The following is a 16,992-nucleotide window of genomic DNA, read 5'->3' as shown; positions in this document are numbered from 1 at the left end:
TAACGCTGTTGATGGTGGTGCAGTTACAGTAGGGATGAATTGGGCCCTTCGCTATCATGGGCAGTGTAATGAATGGTTTTTAATCTTTAGAGCCTGGAGCTGTACATCACCACCTGTTCTCGAAAAGTAAATGTAAGTGACCTGCAAAGAGAAAAAATAATCTCTTGGTTCTGCATTTTTTTCTTTATGGTGCATAAAGGAGGCCTAGCCATTTTCACCCTTAGTGTTTTCCAAAAAAAAATGTGCTCCTTTTCCACCTTAGAAATATCAAGAATATCAAATCTTGTTGTCTCTATTTTGTCGCTGGAGGTCTCCTTCGAGGACGAGAGAACTGGAGTGGGAGCTTCTTTGTCTATCAGTTGAAGACAGAGGGTGAAGGATGTTCAAATCCTTCACAAGGAGGGTTTTTCCTCCTTCCTCTTTGTCAAGAGTTTGAGTTAAATAGGCGGTAAGTAAATCAAAGGAGATATAAAGCTCTGTAAACAGTTGAACTAAAAATCCTCTTCCCGCTCTGTCGTCCCTATGTAGGACCCTGATTCAGCCAGGAACCGAAGCATGTCACCTAACTTTAAGAACATGAATAGTTCCACTGAAGGAAGTAGGACTACTCACAGGATTAACGTTTGTACTTGAAGTCCTGGCTGAATTAGGGCCTAGGTCAGTCTGCAAAGAGGCTACATCCCTGGGAGATTTGCCATGATCAGATTATAACATCACTAGTTCTCCAGTCCTCCAAGGAGTCTTCCGGCTAAAATAGATTCAAGCGCTGATATTTCTAAAGTAATATAGTTTGTATTTTAAATGCTTTGTACATCACAATGATGCATACAAAGGAAACAATGGCGATTTTCTCTCTTTGCAGGTCTCCTTTCAGATGATAACAGTAGAAGCAACGAGACTCCTGTACTGGTTCACTGGTAGCCCATGATACTGGCTAGCGATACAAAACAGCTGGGAACCAGAGCCCATAGTTTCTCTCTTCACAGCACATCCCTCCTGTCTTCTCCTCCTTTTCTTGCACCCCCTGAAATCGTGGACAAGCAGGAGACGAGGGGTTGGCTTCCCCAACCCATCTCTGGGAACATTCCAAAGGGTGTCACGTCCGTGATTGTCGCCGTGTTTCAGACTCAGATCTATTGTCGTCGCTGGTTTGATTGCTTGAGTTTTTAGTTTACATCTGTCTTTTTTTTTTCCTTTTATTGCTGTGTGAGTTTATTTAATAATGCAACTTTTTCATTTCTCTATATATTTGTTTTGGGGTTTTTTTTACAAGTTCTTTGTTTCTTTCTCTGGACTCTCTGTCATCTTAAGCCCTGAGGTTTGGGCTCTGAAGTTGTTCCAGTGACCTAAATGAGAAGAGAAGACAGATGGATATTCACTACAGATGACTCTCCGACACTTGCCCTATTGGGAATGTAATACTAATAAATAATTATTATTTGTATTATCATGGCACCAGGATCCCTAGTCATGGACCAGGACCCCATGTGCTAGGCACTGTACAAACCCAGAACAAAAAGAGAGTATTATTTTATACTTACAATCTAAGTATAAGACAAGAGACAGATGGGGGAGTACAATGAATAGGGCCCTACCAAATTCACAGCCATGAAAAACACATCACGGACCGTGAAATCTCATCTCCTTGTGATATCTGATCTTTTCTGTGCTTTTACCCTACACTATACAGATTTCACGGGGGAGACCAGAGTTTCTCAAATTGGGGGTCCTGACCCAAAAGGGAGTTGCAGGGGGGTCACAAGATTTATTTTAGGGCGATCGTGGTATTGCCACCCTTACTCCTGCACTGCCTTCAGAGCTGGGCAGCCAGAGAGTGGCAGCTGCTGACTGAGGGCCCAGCTCTGAAGGCAGCAGTGCAGAAGTAAGGGTGGCAATACCATACTATGCCATCCTTACTTCTGTGGTGCTGCTGGTGGCAGCTCTGCCTTCAGAGCTGGGCTCCCGGCCAGCAGCAGCCACTCTCCAGCTGCCCAGCTCTGAAGGCAGCGCCGCCACCAGCAGCAGCGCAGAAGTAAGGGTAGCAGTACTGCAATCCACCCTACAATAATCTTGCGACCCCCACACAACTTCTTTTTGGGTCAGGACCCCTACAATTACGACACCGCGAAATTTCAGATTTAAATAGCTGAAATCATGACATTTATTATTTTTAAAATCCTATGATCGTGAAATTGACCAAAATGGACTGTGAATTTGGTAGGGCCCTAACAATGAGACCATTAATATTGCATCTCCCATCCTCAAAGATCCTAAAGGAGAGGATTTTGCAAAGGATAGATTATAGAAGAATAGTTTCTTCCACTGCAGAGTGAAATTCTATGGCCTATTTTGCACAGGAGGTCAGATTAGGGTGATCAGAGTGATCCCTGCTGGCCCTAAAATCGATGAAGTTATGGACGTGATCCTGCAGTCTGTGCTCAGCCCCCTGACTTCAATGGAAGTGGGTCTGAGTAAAGACAAATATCTCCATGGATCACATCGCCTCTGAAACTTAGCCATCCACAGGGTAGAGGGTAGCATTCAGAAACCTCTGGTGGAGAAAGGTGGCTAAGGAAGACCAGAGCTAAACTCCTAATCTGTGCCCTGAGGCCTTTACAATCCATGCTTCACGGAGGATGTTTACGTCTGTAAGATCTCACCAAGGAGACCTGCCAATAATGAACTTACATTATCATTAGTTTTTATTTTTTTGCATTAATATAGTGCCCCATCAACCCTGACTCCATCTTGGGATTCCACAGAGCATGGGGATTTCAAACGCGAGGGGGAGATCCTGAAACCATCCCCGCTGCGGTGATTTTAGGGGCTTTCCACATCAGTTTTCCATTATGATTTTCAGTTGGAACCGCAAACCCCAAATAGAAAAAGACCTTGGCCCCTCTGCCCAAAAGCTACAGTGAAGGGCCTAGGGTTAGGGTTAGTGTTGGGGTTAGATAAGGAAGGAGATGTAGAGAAAACCAGCAACCCAGGGGTCCTATTACCTTTTTCTTCCTGCTATACAGTTTTCAACCTGTATAGCAATGGAGGCTATGCATGATTGACACGGAAATAAGACTGCTGTGCAAAGACTCCTCCCATTCTGAGCCCCCTAAATCCCAGCTCTCTAGAATCAAGCATATATAGCAAGCTACTGCCCAGAAATACACTCACAGTACGAAACAATCACATCCTCCAATGGCTCCCCGGTCATTCCAATTTAAAACCTTCCACAGAGTTACTCCAACCTATTCCATGATTCTTGGGAGGAAGGGCAGATTTGAGGCAGTGTAGCCCTAGGGCACTGCTCTGGGACTCAGAAGACTTGAATGCTATTCTTGGCTCTGCCACTGATTTGCTGTGTGACCTTGGTCAAGTCAGTTCACATGTCAGTGCCTCTTTCTCCTCTCCCTCTTAGTTCTGGCTTGTCTACCTAGACTATAAGATCTTAGGGCCAGGGACTGCTCTTACTATGTGTGTATACCATGCTTAGCATGATCTCAATGGGGGCCTCTATGCACTACTATACTACAACTACTCAAAATAGCATGTGGGTGTCAGGAGATGTGGTTTCAATCTCTGCCCAAGATTTCCTGTGTAATCTCTGGCAAATCACCCAACCTACAAGGTTTCTCAATCTGTGAAATGGGGATTAAATAATCCTCATCTACCTCCGAAAAGTATTGGGCAGTTTAATTAGTTAGGGCCAGATCCTCAGCTGGTGAAGGCAGTTTACACCAGCTCAAAATCTGGCCCTTTATCTTCGTACAGCACTTTCAATATGGTAAGTGATAGAAGTGTTAAGTATTATTGGAACTAATCATTTGTATTGTGCTTTTTGGAAGAACTGCACTTCTTTTTGTGTTCACGGAGCATCCAAGAAAGTATCACAAGTTTCTCAAATGAATTCATTGTTAAAACCAATTCTACACATTTTGGGGGTGAAATTTGTTAACTCTCCAGCTCATCATTGGAAATCTGAAATTCACATTCTGTTACCTCATTGTGATTGGTCACAAACCACAACCTTGTTGTGATTGGTCGTAACCCCCCTGCGATGGGTTTTTTTTCTGGCCTCTTATTGGCTAAGTGTAATTCCTTTTCTCCTAGATTTCTGGATTACAAATTTAAAATTCCTTTTCTGCTAACGCTCTTGCTAGTAAAACCTTGGCATTCGACTGTACAAAGGGCTGGGAAGGACCTTAGATTAAAAATTCAAGTGGAAAATATTTTGCAGTATTTGCCTAGCTCTTATTGGCATTAAACTCATACAGAGTGTCAGCTGAGTCAGAGAGAAAGGATGGCCCGGTGGGTAGGACAGTAGCCTGGGCATCCAAGAGTGCTGGGTTCAACTTCCAGTGCTGCCATAGACTTTCGGTATAACCTAGGGTGAGCCACTTAGGGCAGGTCTACACTACCCACTGGATCAGCGGGTAATAAGCGATCTATCAGGGTTCGATTTATCGCATCGAATCTAGACGCGATAAATCGAACCCCGAGTGCTCTCCTGTCGACTCCGGTACTCCACCGCCACGAGAGGCGCAAGCAGAGTCGACGGAAGCAGTCGACTCAGCGCCATGAAGACGCCGCGATAAGTCGACCTAAATACGTTGACTTCAGCTACGCTATTCTCGTAATTGAAGTTGCGTAACTTAGGTCGATCCCCCCCCGCTAGTGTAGACCAGGGCTTAGTCTCTGTGTGCCTCACTTCTTCATCTGTAAAATGGGGATCATAAAACATTCCTACCTCACAAGTATGCTAAGGGAATAAATACATTACAAATTGTGAGGTGCTCAGAGTCTATGGTAAAGGGGCCATATATATATATATATATATATATATATGCTAGGACACACACTATAACGAATAAGTGCTGTTGTATATTGGTTCAGATTTATTTTACTGTGAAATATCACAATAATCATTGTACACCCATCTGAAAATCAGCCACGGAAGATGTTGGGGGAGGCTGTCTTTTGTATTGCTAGTAAGTTTCCCATTCCAATATTCTATACAGTACTTTGAAACCTTCCTTATTCTCCCAGTAGCTGATCTCAGCCCCTTTAATCCCAGGAAGGATTGTGTATCCCTAATACTGTCATATCCGGGAGGAATATTTTCTAGCTGAATTAGTCTCCTGTCACTGGGCAATTGCTGGCCAAGGCTTTCCTAGAAATCTCGGTAACTGTAATTGATGATTTCACAACATTGCTATTTTTTCACACCACAGACCCTTTCAGAGCAGCACACTTGTGAAATCGCAGAGGGCAGGGTGTTTAGGTCATCAGAAGCTTCATCGGGGAAAAACAGGATCACAATGACATGGTGTTAATCCTTGTGTGGGTGAAATAAGGATGAACAAAAGGAATTTTAAACAGTTATTTTAGGCATTTCTGCCTTGGACATTTTGCAGCCCAATTAATTTTTGTTCTTGAAATCTCCGCTGTGCGTGACTTTAAACAATGGCGCGCTGTGCATGACTCAGGAATGTGAGTGCTCACAAAAGGTGCCAGTCTATTTAAATCCAGAGATTGTGAGCACAGCTCACCAGATCAACAAAAGGCCCTGTCTCCTCAGGTGAGGGAGGGACCACATAACCCAGGATTTAAGTGCACACAGAAGACAAAGAATGAAAATCAGGGACAGGCGCAAGGGTCAAAGGTTTAAAACGAGCTCTCCCGACAGCACCGCTGCTCTGCAATGGAGTTCATGGAGTCGGTTGACGCTGCCTAGAGGAACTCTACCTGGATGCATGAAATGACCAGGAAGGGAAACATGGACTGATGGCCTCAGACACTAAAGTCTTCTAGTTATCCACCAGACAGATGGCAAGTAATCCCACACAACCCTGCTTCAAAGCCCTCTGAACTCAATGAGTCGTTCCATGTACTTAATGGGCTTTGGATAAGGCCTGATATACACTTCATCTCTCTCCTAGCTGGACCCTCTCCAGGTGGAGCGGGAATCTCCACCTGCACTATGCATTCAGTCCCTGGCCCCTTTGCTGACAAAAGTGCCCATCGGTGCTAATTATAACAGAAGGATTTGTGAGGTGGAAATTAGGATATTTAGGAAAAGCTTTCTAACTCTAAGGGTGGTTAAGCCCTGGAATAGGCTTGCAAGGGAGGTTGTGGAATCCCCGTCATTGGAGGTTTTTAAGAACAGGTTGGTCTGACAGGGTGCTGGGCATGAAGTGCTTAATCAGCCCCCTGCCACGCCAGCCCCAATCAAGGGGAATGGATCGGGGCTGGCTGAATAGCCCTGCCTGCTTGGCAACTAGAAACACCTGCCAGCCTAAGTAGCCATGGGCTATAAAGGCTGGGAGGGAGATACAGGGAGAGGCCAGAGGCTGAGAGGGACTGGTGGCTCTGGTCTGCTGCTTGTGAAGCCTGGCTGTAAAATCCTGTATATAGATAGTAAGGTGGTAGTGGTGGGAAATAGATATAAATAAAATACACTGGCGATTGCATCAACCTGAGGCGTCCCTGACTGGTTTGTGAGGGCAGCAGGGGCAGAAGCTAGAGGGGCCCAGCTGCGCCTCGCTACAGTTGGACCAACAGGTGTCAGGGACTGTCTAGGTTTACTAGGTCCTGCCACAAACCAAGGGGCTGGACTCAGGGGCACCGGAGCAGGGGGGACCCGGGGGCCATGGCCCCACCCCTTTTTACCGGTCATAAGGGCGAGCGACAAGGGGAGGGGGCAGAGAGGAGAAATCAGGGGGTGGGGTCTTGGGGGGAAGGGTGGTGTGAGGGCAGGGCCTCAGAGGGTGGCAGGGGGGGCACGGTTTGGGTGCCAGTGGCCCCCCCACTTTTAGGAAGCTTCCTCCACTCCTGGCTGGTCTTGTGTTCCTTCTATGATTTCTAGGATTCTCTGACACGGCTCCACTGAGCAGAGACCCTCACTTTCCTGTTACACAGGCTGCTGAACAGCTATCAGATGATCAGTCTTGGCCTGGACCAAGCAGTGAATGACTGTGCAGCTCAAGCCCTCCACAACCACTCTCTGTCAGCATGTGGCCTGGTGGTGCCAGGTTATTACAACATTTACACACTTCCAGGAACATTAAGGAGGATTTCAATATTTCGGGGAGTGTTTTGTCAAAGCCATTGCATCACTTTTTCCGGTAATGCCAGATGGATTAGATATAAAAATCAAACAGTTTTACGGACTTTGGAGAGATGTAACCTTTGGGTTGCGTAATCATGTGTCCACTTGAAGGAACTTGGCTGGCCTTTCAAGTATTATTATAAAGTGAAAATGTGATTGGTAACAAAGCAGACTGTGCACATGTTTAAAGACACTTAGTCTGTGCCCCTTGTTAAATGTGGACAAGTCAGTTTGCTCACACTGTATTTTATTTCCCCCCATTTGCTCAGTGGGGTAAAAAAGATCTTTACGGGATGACTAATGAGTCCAGAACACATATCGGTAGAACCCAGTCCACTATTGCCAGGAGATTACAGAAGTAAAGATTTGTTTTTTATTTGTACCTTCATTTGTTCTGGTGATCAGCCTAAAGTTCTGTGCTTCTGGGTTGAACTCCTGTTTCCTGATCTTCTTGATCTGTATCAAATGAAATATTCCTGGGGACAGAGATGATTGGCATGAATATTTTACAGCCAGTTATAGCTTACAGATCAGCTCCATTTTAAAACAGAACAACCCCACCACCAACAACAACAAAAAACCCTTCTCTTTAGTTAGCTAATTAGAAAGGTAAAAACACAGAAACAGTGGAAGCTGGATCAGACCTGTGGTCCATCTAATAAGAACACAAGAGCTGCCATACAGGGTCAGATCATGGCCCAGCTTGCCCAGTATCCTGTCTCCAACAGTGGCCTTTACCAGAGCTTCAAGGGGAGTGTACAGAACAGAGCAATTATGGAGAGATCCGCCGCTGTCTTCTACCCCTGACTTCTGGTAGTCAGAGGTTTAGGGTCACCTCAACCATGGGGTTGCACACCTGACCATCTTGTCCCCAAGAACTTATCCAGTTCTTTTTTGAACCCAGGTATACTTTTGGCCTTCACAACATCCCATGGCAATGAGTTCCACAGGTTAGTTGTGCGTTGTATGAAAAAGTACTTCCTCTTGTTTGTATTAAACCTGCAGCCTATTAATTTCATCAAGTGGTCCCTGGTTTTTGTATTGTGGGAAAAAGTAAATAAACCTTCCCTATTCACTTTCTCCACACCATTTATGATTGTATAGACCTCTATCAGATCCCACCTTAGTCATCTCTTGTCTAAGCTGAACACCCCTAATCTTTTTAGTTTCTCCTCATATGGAAGCCATTCCATACTCTTGATCATCTTTCTTGCCCTTCTCTGAACCTTTTCCAGTTCCACTATATTCTTTTTGAGATGGGGCAACCGGAACTGCAGCAGTATTCAAGGTGTGGGCGCACCATGGATTTATATCGTGGCATTATGGTATTTTCTGTCTTATTATCTATCCCTTTCCCAGCAGCTCCTAACATTCTGTTTGCCTTTTTGACTGCCACTGTGCACTGAACAGAAGTTTTTAGAGAACTATCTCTGGTGACTCCAAGATCTCTTTCTGGGGTGGTAACAGCTGGTTTAGAACCCCTCGTAGTATACGTATAGTTGGCATTATTTGTTCCAATGTGCCTAACTTTGCATGTATCAACATTGCATTTCATCTGCCACTTTGTTGCCCAGTCGCCTGGTTTGGAGAGATCCCTCTGTAACTCCTCGCATCCAGGGCCGGCTCCAGGCACCAGCCCACCAAGCATGTGCTTGGGGCGGCACCTGGAGGGGGGCGGCGCGGTGCTCCGGCCCGAGAGCGGGGCCGTGACTGGGCTCGCCGCCCTCCCCCCGGCGCTCTGGCCGCTGGGGAGAGCGGAGCCCCGGCCGGGCTCGGCGCCCTCCCCTGCCGCGCTGGGGGGCGGGGGGCGCGGCGGGAGGCTTTTTTGCCTGGGGCGGCAAAAAAGCCAGAACCGGCCCTGCTCGCATCCCATTATCTCGTCCATTATCCCGTCTCCAAGAGTCGTAACACCAGATACTTCAGAGGAAGGTACAAAAAAACTTGCGTTGAGTTATCATGATTTCAAAATATCTCTGTAATAATAGGAATAACTAATAACAGTAGCACTTGGAGACCCCAGCCAAGGCCAAGGCCCCATTGCACTGTACAGCACCTAGCACCTGATCTCAGCTGGGGCCTCCAGCTGCTACCATAACACAGACAATAACAATACAATAACAGGGCTCTCTCTCTCTCATTGCCCTCCTGACAAACACCTCCAGCCTCATCTCTGCACCCCTCCTTTCAGACCCCCTCATTCCCATGTCCATGGAACTGGCTGATGCTGATTCATATTTCATTTTTCTAGGCATTCAGCAGCCAACATTTTTTTTTTAATCCCCCAGTTTAGAAATGTAGCTTGACTAGGAAATATAAAAATATTTCTATATAGATTTATGCTTCTTTTGTGCCAGAGTCAGAATGCGAGCGGAGGCGTTTGAGTGAATTGTTTAATTCAAGAAAACCAGAACATGTATTTAGCAATGGAAATGACCTTTAAAATGGATTAGGTATTATAACGTTCATATTATGTAGTGAAGTGCTGACAAACGTGCCAGGTATGCCTGGAACATCCTTCCTCACCCTCTCACTTAGCCTCTCTTCTGCCAAGGGCAGCCTCTGTGTCCACTGGTTTGGGATGTGAGAGGAAGTGTCCGCTAGTGGTTGAAGCAGAGGACTCAACGGCGTGACTAGAGCTGAGTGAATCATTTTTGATTTTTCAATTTGGTGGCTGAATTGAAAAACCGAAGAAAAAATCGGTTAATTTCAAACCCAAATTGAGGTGTTGGGGTTTTTTTTCAATTCTTCTCAATGAAATAAAAAACCTGAAAACATTTCCTTCAGGTCAAACGAAACTTTTAAAAACTGTCATTTCAGCTCAACATTTCGGACACTTCCAAGATTCTTGTTTTCCGTTTTTTTCAGTCAAAGCTACTTGCCGAATTTGACCTAAATTCACAAATAGTTTCAGTGCCCAGAGAAATGCATTTTCTGGTGAGTTTACTATTAGCCAAAATAAAAAGTCACCCAGCCTTAGTCCTGACTCTCGGCCTCCATTTCTAGCTCTGGCTCTGCCTTTGAGCTGATCTGTGGCTTTGGGCAGCCTCAGTGCACTCTCTGTATAAAATGGATATAATACCTCCCTCACCGGAGTGCTTAGAGGCTTAATGAATGACTTGATGAAGTATGGTCCAGTGAACAGGGACCTCGCCTGGGCTGTGGGACACCTGTGTTTGATTCCTCTTCTGACACAAACATCCCATATGACCCTGGGCAAGTCACCTAGCCACTTTGGGCCTCAGTTCCCCATCTGTAGTACGGGGATAACAGCCCTGCCCTACCTCACAGGGGTGGTGTGAGGAGAAATACGTTGGGAGTTTGAAGATGCTCGGCTTCTTTGGTGATGGGGGCCATGTAAGTTCCTTAGTTAGATAACTAGAAAACATTGAACTTTCTTAGCTATAAAAGATCAGAGTAGATTATGGATCACACTGGAGCATCCATTTCAGTAGGACCCACAGGGGCTTCACAGAGAAGAAGTCTTCTGTGTGAGGGGCTAAGAGGATCCAGCAGGGTTAGCAGATAGGTGGAGAGAGACAGACGTCCTGTCCTCTTAAGGAGCACAGCTTCCTGAGGGGATCCTTGCTTTTCTCCTTCATTCACCTTTCCTAGTGGGCAAAGGGCCCTCCGCTGTCCTGAGGACAGCAACAGTCCTCGCCATGTGAGAAAACCGTGTGTGCGTCTGTGTGTGAACTGACACAGCCCCGAGCGTGTGTCTATAGAGAGTGCTACACAGTTCTGACAGCAGCATACATGCGTGAGAGAGAGAGAGAGAGAATGGCAGCTGACACAGGCCTGGCCAACAAGGTACATGGGTCTGTGTCTCTGAGACAGTGAGAATTGCTACTTTTCACAGAATCATAGATTTCAAAGCCAAAATTTATCATTTTGATCAGCTAATCTGGCCTGCATAAAGGCCAGAGAGCCTCACCCAGTACTTCCGGAGGGGGGCGGGGAGAGGGGAGAGAGAGAGAGAGAGAGAAAATCTGCTAAAATGCTCCCTAAAACAGTCTTATCAACAGCCTGAATAAAAAGAGACAGGGACAGAAAAAAACAGTGTGTGCGTTCCACCCTGTGACGTGACTACCGGGCTCAGCTCATCTATCTGTAAAGTAATGCACATTGGAAAAAATAACCCCAACTATACATACAATATGATGGGCACTAATTTAGCTACAATGAATCAGGAAAAAGATCTTGGAGTCATCGTGGATAGTTCTCTGAAGATGTCCACGCAGTGTGCAGAGGCAGTCAAAAAAGCAAACAGGATGTTAGGAATCATTAAAAAGGGGATAGAGAATAAGAAGGAGAATATATTATTGCCCTTATATAAATCGATGGTACGCCCACATCTTGAATACTACGTACAGATGTGGTCTCCTCATCTCAAAAAAGATATACTGGCATTAGAAAAGGTCCAGAGAAGGGCAACTAAAATGATTAGGGGTTTGGAACGGGTCCCATATGAGGAGAGATTAAAGAGGCTAGGACTTTTCAGCTTGGAAAAGAGGAGACTAAGGGGGGATATGATAGAGGTATATAAAATCATGAGTGGTGTGGAGAAAGTAGATAAGGAAAAGTTATTTACTTATTCCCATAATACAAGAACTAGGGGTCACCAAATGAAATTAATAGGCAGCAGGTTTAAAACAAACAAAAGGAAGTTCTTCTTCACACAGCGCACAGTCAACTTGTGGAACTCCTTACCTGAGGAGGTTGTGAAGGCTATGACTATAACAGCATTTAAAAGAACTGGATAAATTCAATGAGGTTAAGTCCATTAATGGCTATTAGCCAGGATGGGTAAGGAATGGTGTCCCTAGACTCTGTTTGTCAGAGGGTGGAGATGGATGGCAGGAGAGAGATCACTTGATCATTGCCTGTTAGGTTCACTCCCTCTGGGGCACCTGGCATTGGCCACTGTCGGTAGACAGGATACTGGGCTAGATGGACCTTTGGTCTGACCCAGTACGGCCGTTCTTATGTTCTAATCTGCTCCCCAGGAGTCCCGCTAGGGAGTGACAGCAATGGCGGCAGGGGGCTAAGGGAAGGACGGATCGTTTATATCATGCAAGTTCCATCCCCCGGCTCCTGCAACAGTCTCCTCAAAGCCCACTTCTTTCTGCTCTCTGCCCCCAGCTCTAAGCCCCATCCCAGTGCATAGAAACCGAATTTAAAAATCAATGCCAGTGCTTTATAATGCCTTAGGAAATAACAGCACTCGCCTGCTTCACAAGGGTGTTGCCATGCTTACTAAATTAACATGATGTTAGGTCTAGGTGTACTTAATCCTGCCTCAGCACAGGGGGCTGGACTGGATGACCTCTGGATTTCTCTTCCAGCTGGACATTTCTATGATTCTGTATTTACAAAGTGCTTTGAGATCCTCAGATGAAACACATGAAGAGTGTGTTTCTTGCGCCCTCTGAAATCAATGGCAAAGTTTGCACTGATTTCCACAGGCCCAGAATCAGGCCCTATACTATTATAATTGAAGTGATGTGTAGACACAGACTGTACCAAAGCAGGAATAAATAATACCACCTAGGGGTGAGAAATACTACAGGTCACACACAATAGCGAGGTGGATGAACTCCAATGGTCTGCTCCCAGCCTCCCTGCACCCACAAATCTTCTTCTGTTACTCAAGTGAAATACAGCGTAGTGGTGGAATCCATACGTGCCTGAGCTCACACAGTCTCCCAGCAGTAACACTCTATGCTGCCAAGCAAAAGAGCAGAGCTGGACTCTTGGATGAGGGCTTTCCCTGTCTTGGCTGGCAGAGCTGCAAGCTCCCTGGAGGCATTAAGCATTTGGCCTTGGTAGGTGGGAGGACCACACCATGCACTGTTTTGGTAATGACCCCTGCCAACCAATGATGAGCAGCCAGTGTCTGCTCATGAACTTGGCCCGATATCCTGAGTCAATGTCTCAAACTGTGACAATCCTTCAGTGCCTGTGAATCTCAGCATCCATGGCTGGAGACAGAGACAGACCTAGGAGGGATGGGTACTCCAGTGGAGGAGCTCAGATACCATGGTGATGGGTGTCCTTATTAAAACCTACATCGGTACAGCCTTCATATTATATTATATATTATAGAGGTCACCTGAGGAAGAAGAACCTGGCCAATGTAAGAAAGAAGGCATTTATGGGTATGGATAGAATATGAGCTTAGTGAACCATAAGGAACAACTGAAATGGAGATCTTCTGATATAATAATACCCTCCATTTTCAAGCACCCAGAGCCTTCTAGCCTGTTCCAGTTTATTATGGGTGATCCACAAAGCAATCATCTACTACAGGGGTCGGCAACCTTTCAGAAGTGGTGTGCCGAGTCTTCATTTATTCACTCTAATTTAAGGTTTTGCGTGCCGGTAATACATTTTAACATTTTTAGACGGTCTCTTTCTCTAAGTCTATAATATATAACTAAACTATTGTTGTATGTAAAGTAAATAAGGTTTTTAAAATGTTTAAGAAGCTTCTTTTAAAATTAAATTAAAATGAAGAGCCCCCCGGACCGGTGGCCAGGACCTGGGCAGAATGAGTGCCACTGAAAATCAGCTTGCGTGCCGCCTTCGGCACACGTGCCATAGGTTGCCTACCCCAATCTACTAAATCAAGAATGTGAATTACAATGGGCAGTGGACAGTGGCTAACAGGTCAGGTGGGCCAGATCCTCAGCTGGTGTAAATAGGAACGTAGGATGTTAGTCTGTTAGTGTTTAAGGTGCCACCGGACTCCTCGTTGTTTTTGAGGATGTAGGACTGGAAAGGACTTCCAGTCTCCTTGTAAATTGGTGTAGATCATTTGAAGTCAGTGGAGTGACGCTGACTTATACCAGCTGAGGAAACTGCACGGTACCGTACTATATGTATAGTCTTTAATTTGAGGTCTCCCCTCATTTTACTGCTTATTAGCTATACTTCAGCCTCAAAAATTGAGAGTTTTGGGTCAGATCAGTATTCAAAAGTTTGGATCCAAATCCATCGAGTCTGGAGAATTTGACATGTTGTGTGATGTTGATTTCCAGTGTTTGCTGCTTCCTGTTGAGTCAGTATGTAAGTCAGGAGAAGAGCTTTATTGCAGTATTGCAACGTTTGCTCTTTCAGTTTGGGATGGAAGATGGAGAGGACACGGCTCAGGCAAAAATGAAAAGGAATGAATGGAACTGTTTTGAATATCAGAAAGAGTTCACCTTGGGTTTGGTGTGAATTCAAGGGCAATGGCTGAAGGAGGGTCAGATTTCATCCAGACTGGTTTACTCAACTACTGTGCATCAGGTCTATGGTACAATGGGGTTACCAGACACATCTACCTACAACCAATGCTAACCATGGAGATGTCTCCAAATCAGCAGACTGAGGTTACCTAGGTAGGAGCATTGCAGAAAGAAGCCAAAAACATGATTCTCCTGCCAAAGCTGGAGAGGACACTAAACAGGTATGGCAATGACCCTTCAAATAACCCTTAAAAATCCTTTGCTGGTTTCATTCACCAGATTCACCTTTTACCAGTTTCCAGCTGTAAATTTCCACCTCTTCAGAAGAGTCTTTCTCGATTGCAATTTTTCTCAGGTCTTCCTTTGGGCTCTCGGAGCTGGGTGGCACAAACATGTAGACCGATACCCTGTTCAGATTCTTGGCACATCTGGGGGTATTTATTTCATCCGTGGGCTTGACTTTGGCATCTAGGCACAAACAAAGTCAGCATTAGTTGTTTCGCAGCTATGTAGTCAATAAGAGTGGCACAAAGAATGTAGACCAGGCCTTTTATTTACGACTCAGAGCAAGTCCACACTGCAATCAGAGGTGTGATTACAGCTCAGGTAGGCATACCTGAGCTAGCTTTGATCTAGTTAGCAGTGAAGACTCAACACCACAGGCTTCAGTGTGGGCTGTTCAAGCCCACCCAGAACCCTGAGCATGTCCTCACATTCCTAGTCCATGCCAGGATCCGTGCCTGTGTCTTCACTGCTAATTTTAGCTAGAGCAAAGCTAGCATGGATATGCCTACTCAAGCTCCAGTCACACCTCTGAGTGTAGTATAATTGAGTCTGAAGGCACTATCTGAAAATCAGGAGCACCGAATATTATGATGAGTTTTAAAAGGAGACCATTTAGTTTTCTGTAAGTGGATGGAGACCATGACCATATTGCTATTGAATGCTGAGATAGAGACGTACCCTAGCGTTAGCAATGGTGAAGGTAGTTTTTTTTTTAAGTTCTCTGTTATTTGCCATGTGGATTGTTAAAAACCGTTATTTTTCCGATTCACAGCCTCTGTGTTGTACACAGAAGGTGATAGGGATCAGGTAGCAGCAAACTGAAAACCTTCCCAAAACAAAACCAGGCAAAATTCTCATCTCAGATCCTGTCAGTGGGTCTCAACTTAGAATCATAGAATATCAGGGTTGGAAGGGACCTCAAGAGGTCATCTAGTCCAACCCCCTGCTCAAAGCAGAACCAATCCCCAACTGACCCCCTCAAGGACTGAACTCACAACCCTGGGTTTAGCAGGCCAATGCTCAAAACACTGAGCTATTCCTCCCCCCAAACTTGATTTGCTCTCTCTACCCAGGAGGGTCTCTTAGGGTATATCTAGGGAAGGGGGGCGGGACTTCAGAGCCCGAGCTACAACTTCCAAGCGCTGTCTACACAGCTTGTCTACCCTGCTAGCACAAGCCCCACCAGCCCAAGTCTGTCAACCCGAGCTGGGAGGCTTGCTCTAAAATGCTGTGTAGACCTACCCTCATTGACTTCAGCGGGGATAAAGTAGGGCTCAAACCAAACCCCTGGATCTGGACACTCTTCAATGTGGGGGATGATTTTCCAATCTTTGGGTCAGATCCACAGCTGCTGTAGATCTGCACAGCTCCACTGAAGTCAGCAAAGCTATGTCGGTCTACACTAGTCATTTGGAGGTGTATGTAACACACTGGCCGACCATGTGGGACTGATCAGTCCCCATCTGCAGGTCATCTGCTGGACCTCCCTGCGGGGGAAGGGAGAGGGGCACTGAGACTCTAGAAGACAAATGCTCTGTACAGTGTTATTAATGGGGTCACTCGTGCTTTTGGGGCATGGGCTCCAGGAAAACAAAGCAAATCTTCCTGTCCTGAGCACTGAATGAGAGGAAGGTGTATATTAAAGTAGCTGTGGGCTACTCTCCTGGGCTTCTTACACTGGCTTTACCCGGGTAACTCCATTGACTTTAGTGGGGTGACTCCTGATTTAAATAATTGTATCTGAGAGGAGAATCCAGCCTGGACATAGCCACTCTGAATTGGCACCTCCCGACACCTGCCTGGTAGGGGCTTTTCCGGCTGCACCCCTCTCCTCTGGCCCACTGACATGTCATTTCCACCAGTTCAGACTCACTGGGCCTGCTTGTGATCTCACTTTCCCCAGCCAATCAGGAATAGTTTCAATTAAACCAATGGGATGGCCCCAAAGTAAAATCGGGGCGAGATCTTTGGCTGGTGCGTCACAGTGTAGCTCCAGGATCGGGCCCCAGGTATAAGTGTGATCAGAATCAGCCCCCTTTATATTCACTCACACCCACTTATTGAGGTGTCACCCACACTCCCTTACACGTCACCTCTGAATCTGGCCTGCCCTGTCAGTTGGGAGGGTGGTAGCTGGAGGGATATTTACAACCTTGGGCAATTTTTAACACTCCCAAGCGAACGTGCTGCTTCGTCAATTTTTGGCTTCTGCAGTAATTAAGAATTCGCTTTCAGATTTGGAAGCCGGTTTGTTGCATTTGGTTGAGGTCCCTGGAACTCAGAGGAGCTCCCTCCCACCGCTGAATTTCGCCTTGTTCTCTCGCCCTTTTGGCTGGTAAGCTTTTCACACTACTCCAGAGAAAGTCTGGTTATAAA

At 45.8% G+C, this 16,992-nt stretch overlaps 1 protein-coding gene across 1 annotated transcript in view; it reads right to left on the bottom strand.

Moving 5' to 3' along the window:
* Nucleotides 1-1,266: 1,266 nt before the first annotated feature.
* CHRDL2 (chordin like 2) overlaps nt 1,267-16,992 on the bottom strand; it is a 63,341-nt gene continuing 47,615 nt past the window's right edge. The window contains exons 9-11 of the mRNA XM_065423381.1: nt 14,617-14,799; nt 7,489-7,581; nt 1,267-1,346 (exon numbers count right to left, since the gene is read on the bottom strand). Of these exons, the coding sequence (XP_065279453.1) occupies nt 1,267-1,346; nt 7,489-7,581; nt 14,617-14,799 (356 nt within the window). The remainder of the gene's footprint in view (nt 1,347-7,488; nt 7,582-14,616; nt 14,800-16,992) is intronic.

Source organism: Emys orbicularis, chromosome 1 (assembly GCF_028017835.1).
Source record: "Emys orbicularis isolate rEmyOrb1 chromosome 1, rEmyOrb1.hap1, whole genome shotgun sequence".
NCBI lineage: Eukaryota > Metazoa > Chordata > Testudines > Emydidae > Emys > Emys orbicularis.
This window is presented reverse-complemented; position numbering and strand designations above follow the sequence as displayed.